We start from the raw sequence: 4,875 nt of genomic DNA on the forward strand, positions 1-4,875 counted from the left end.
AGCCAGGTGTGGTGGCGCATGCCTGTAGTCCCAGCTATTCAGGAGGCTGAGGTGAGAAGACTGCTTGAGCCAGGAGTTTAAGGATGCAGTGAGCTACGATGGTACTGGTGAACAGCCACTACATTCCACCCTGGGCAATAGAGCAAGACCCTATCTCCAAAAAAACAGCCCCCTCAAAAAACAAAAAAGCACCTAAAATTAAATAAATACTGTAATACCAGCATTTTGGGGGGCTAAGGTAGGAGGATTGCCTAAGGCCAGGAGCTTGAGACCGCTCTGGGCAACACAACAAGATCCCATCTCTATTTATATATATATATAAAGATGATAGTATATATCATCATTTATTATATCATCTATCTATCTATATATATATAAAATGATGATAGTATCACACACATTAAGACCAGTGGAAGCCCCAGTGCATCAGAGCACATATATATATATACATATATGTGTGTGTGTGTGTGTATGTGTATGTCTGTGTGTGCATGTGTATATAATTAGATAAATAAATAAAAATGAAATTTTGTTTTGTTTTGTTTTGTTTTTTTGAGATGGAATCTCGGTCTGTCGCCCAGGCTGGGGTGCAAAGGTGCGATCTCGGGTCACTGCAACCTCTGCCTCCTGGGTTCAAGCGATTCTTCTACCTCAGCTTCCTAAGTAGCTGGGATTACAGGTATGAGCCACCACACCCAGCTAATTTTTGTATTTTTAGTAGAGATGGGGTTTCACCATGCTGTAGTGAACTGGTCTCGAACTCCTGGCCTCAAGTGATCAACCTACCTCAGCCTCCCAAAGTGCTGGGATTACAGGCAAGAGCCACCACGCCCAGCTGAAAATAAAAATTGTTTAACTGTCTAGGATGGAAGCAATTTCATCCAGCCAGTGTGTGTTATTTGGAATTTCTCTGGCTGTCTTTGTCTCCTTTGGCAAAAAAAAAAAAAAAAAAATTTGATCTCTTTCAATAAGCCAATTTATTAAATTTCATCAATATGTTATCTCCTCTTCTAGGTACTATGGAAGATACCAAAGTCCCATACTCAAGCCCAGGCTAATCACTTGCTAGCACTACAAAGTTGATTGTACAGGGAGAGACATACCCAAAGTGTGTGCCATCTCGGTCGATGAAGTAGCGGCCCTCGGAGTCCGTGGGGATGTAGTGCCGCCCACTGAACATGGCTGCCAACATGGTGTCTTCGTAGCACCTCAGTGTGGATAGGCGTGTAGTGAAGTGAGCCCCTCCAATGTTAAGGGGAACAACCTCAGGAAACTGGAAAGAAATCACCAGGGCTCTCAGGCAGGCAGCGGGGATTGAGAGCTGGGGTTGCTCCATCTTCACTCCCTCGGGTCTGATTGGTGCCACACCATTCATTCAGTCACTCAAGCCCAGGGGTCCATCTGAATACTTTCTTTTCTCTCTTCCCTCTGCCCCACCCTCATCACCTGCCAAGTCTTACCCATTCAAACCCTGATAGCTCTTTTGTTTTTTTTATTTGAGATGGAGTTTCGCTCTCGTCTCCCAGGCTGGAGTGCAGTGGCGCGATCTCGGCTCACTGCAAGATCTACCTCCCGGGTTCACGCCATTCTCCTGCCTCAGCCTCCCCAAGTAGCTGGGACTACAGGCTCCTGCCACCATGTTAATTTTTTGTATTTTTTTTTTGTACTTTTTTTAAGTACAGACGGGGTTTCACGGTGTTAGCTAGGATGGTCTCGATCTGCTGACCTCATGATCCACCCGCCTTGGCCTCCCAAAGTGCTGGGATTACAGGTGTGAGCCACTGCACCCGGCCCCCTGATAGCTCTTAAATCAGGTCTCTTCACCTCAACTCCATTATCACTGCTCTAGAGCTCAAGCCTTCAGTGTCCTCTCACTTCCTGAATTTACCATCTTAGTGTTCTTGCTCACAGTGTCTTCTGTGCCCAAAACGCTCTTACCACTCTCCTTCTTCTTCTGTCTATATGGCAAGGTAAATGGCCCCATATAGTGTTACAGGTTGTTCACTGCATAAAAGCTGGATGAGAGTGATCTGCTATGTGCCCTTTTTCTAATTCACACCAACGTACCATACAGGTTAGTGGCATCTACTCATTCCAGAAATTTCTATTCAAGTTCCCCTCATCTGTGAGCATTTCTGCTCTACTGTCCCTCACCTGCCCCCAGGACAGAGTTGACACATTCTTCGACTGTGCTTTCATCGTGTGCCACATTCTCCTCTATAATAGCACCTAGCACAATACATTGCCAATTATTTTCCTCTGTCAGTTCACTCCACTAGACCTCAAGCTTCCCAAAGACAGGGAAAGCATCTTGGTCACCAACCACGGGCTGCCCACAGCAGAGCTCAGTAGTTGTGTGTTGAATACTTCCAGGTACCTACTCCTCTCCTAATCTGTTAAGTGAGACTGTCTCCAGTCCAGCTAAGGTTCTGGAGGCAAGGACTGAGTGAGGAACATGAAAATGATGGCATAAATGTACCCTAAGAAGCTCGAGGTTTCCCTTAAAATGCAAGTTTTTTTTTTTTTCTTTCTCCTGTTTTGCACTGCTTGTGGTTTCTACCAAACTGCATTTGAAAGAAATGAGGTCATTTTAAGTTCTCTTTAATCTTCCCACAAACTTCCTCCAGATCAATTCAAATTTTATCCCTATGCATCTTTTTTTTTGAAACGGAATCTCACTGCAATGCCCAGGCTGGAGTGCAATGGCACGATTTCGGTTCCCTGCAACCTCTGCCTCCTGAGTTCAAGAGATTCTGCTGCCCCAGCCTCCAAAGTAGCTGGGACTACAGGTGGGCATGGCCACACCCAACTAATTTTTGTATTTGTGGTAGAGATGGGGTTTCACCATGTTGGCCAAGCTGGTCTCAAACTCCTAACCTCAAGTGATCTGCCTGCCTTGGCCTCCCAAAGTGCTGGGATTATAGCCATGCGTCCTTTTCAATATTACGTCTCTCCTGCTCCAGTGAAAGTCTGCTTGTCTACACAGTCCCCTTCCCAGCTTTCAAATCCTTTGTGAAATAAAATAGGGTACAAATACATGAAATAAAGCTGACCCAGGGCCTTGGGCAGTGCCTGGCTCACGTAAAGACCCAAAATTCACTGAATGAACGAACAAAATAGACAGGGAGTTACACCTCTGTGTGTGTATGCACTGTTACTCTTCTGTACCCGTAGGACATGAAAATGCCTTGTGCTTACTCTCTGTAGGTCCTCTGAAACCATTTTATGTGTATATCAAGGGCTCAGATAACATTTTGGAATAATAATACTGAACATTTCTGGAGCTCTTTAAACCTTTTCCAAAGACACTTCATACCAATCCAAGTGTTTGCTCCATATTAGAGACGAGAGGATTGAAGCAGAGAGAACAAAAGCCATCGGAAACAGTTTTGGAGCTCACATGGGGCAATGTCATCAGCGGGGGGAGCTGGCGGTGGGGCCCTGGTCTGCAGTCTGTGGTCTTGTGCTCTTTCCCTCAAACCACATCATTTTCCCAACGACAGTGAACAAAAAAATAGCACCACTGTGACTAATGACTTTTTTCCAATTGCAGAGATTACTTCCAGATTTTTGCTCATTTTCCCATGACATTGTGTGTATGGAGCTTGCAATCCCAGCACAACACTATCTGCTTCCCAAGAGCATCATCACCTAGGCCAGCCTGTTGAGGGCCTCTATCCATTGTCCTGGGACTCCACATACCACATGCTCCTGGATCTGGCACTATCTTAGTCCCTGCCTCCTAGAAGCCATCTTCGGTGTCCAGTAACACTTCACCTTCCCTCCTCTTTATTTTTTATTTGTAGAAATGGAGTCTGTGTTGCCCAAGCTGGTCCCAGACTCCTGGCCTCAAGCAATCCTCCTGCCTTGGCCTCCCAAAATGCTGGGATTACAAGTGTAAGCCACCACACCTGGCATCGTTTCCCTTCTCTTGCTTTCTTTGTTTTTGCTTGTAGGTAGGGTCTTACTGTGTCACACCCAGGCTGGACTACAGCGGCACAATTACGGCTCACTGCAGCCTCAACCACCAGGGCTCAAGCGATTCTCCCAACTCACCTTCCTGAGCACCTGAGAGTACAGGCACACACCACCAAGCCTGGCTAATTTTTATTTTTGTAGGGGCAGGATCTCACTGTTGCCCTGGCTAGTCTCTACCTCTTGGCCTCAAGCAATCCTCCCACCTCAGCATCCCAAAGTGCTGAGATTACAGATGTGAGCCACCATGCCTGGTATATTTTCCTGTCTCGAGTGTCATTTCAGGTGTTGACATGATAGTATCACACACATTAAGACCCGTGGAAGCCTCAGTGCATCAGAGCACAGCAGCCTGTGAGTGCAAGCCATGGGATGCCAGGTGACTGTAGCTACATCTATGAACTGGCCTGCTCCTTATCTGCAGACAGCTCCTTGCCTTGTTCCTTGGGCAGCTGGAGACTAGGTGCAGGCAACCACTACAGCATCCTGTTGGATTCTCTAGAAGACATCTTTTTCTTTTCTTTTCTAAAATTCATCCAACCCAAAATGCCTTTTTTTGTGTTTCCAGTCGTAGTAGGGCCGGGACCCCTGCTATGTTGCCCAGGCTGGCCTCCAACTCCTGCCCTCAAGTGATCCTCCCTCCCAATGTGTTGGGATTACAGGCTTGAGCCACCGTGCCTGGTCAGACACCATCGGCTCTAGGGGCTCCAGGGTCCCCCTCCCACGGCCCACCCTCCCTCCTATCTTCAGTAAACGTGGGACATGGGGATGGGAGTAAATCACCCCAGAGAGTACTGGGTGGAGGGGGTAGGGAATGGGGAAGCACATCTAGTGGGTGCAATTGACGGGTTGAACGTGGGTGGGGAGGGGTGCAGGTGGTCGGGGAAGGGGCGTAGGTGG

General features: G+C 47.2%; 1 protein-coding gene across 1 annotated transcript in view; it reads right to left on the reverse strand.

Moving 5' to 3' along the window:
• Positions 1–1,285, reverse strand: part of KCTD7 (potassium channel tetramerization domain containing 7) — a 9,791-nt gene extending 8,506 nt beyond the window's left edge. The window contains exon 1 of the mRNA XM_011992877.1: positions 1,104–1,285. Within this exon, the coding sequence (XP_011848267.1) occupies positions 1,104–1,192 (89 nt within the window). The 5' untranslated portion in view covers positions 1,193–1,285. The remainder of the gene's footprint in view (positions 1–1,103) is intronic.
• Positions 1,286–4,875: the final 3,590 nt, after the last annotated feature.

This window comes from Mandrillus leucophaeus, unplaced genomic scaffold, assembly GCF_000951045.1.
Source record: "Mandrillus leucophaeus isolate KB7577 unplaced genomic scaffold, Mleu.le_1.0 Scaffold42, whole genome shotgun sequence".
NCBI lineage: Eukaryota > Metazoa > Chordata > Mammalia > Primates > Cercopithecidae > Mandrillus > Mandrillus leucophaeus.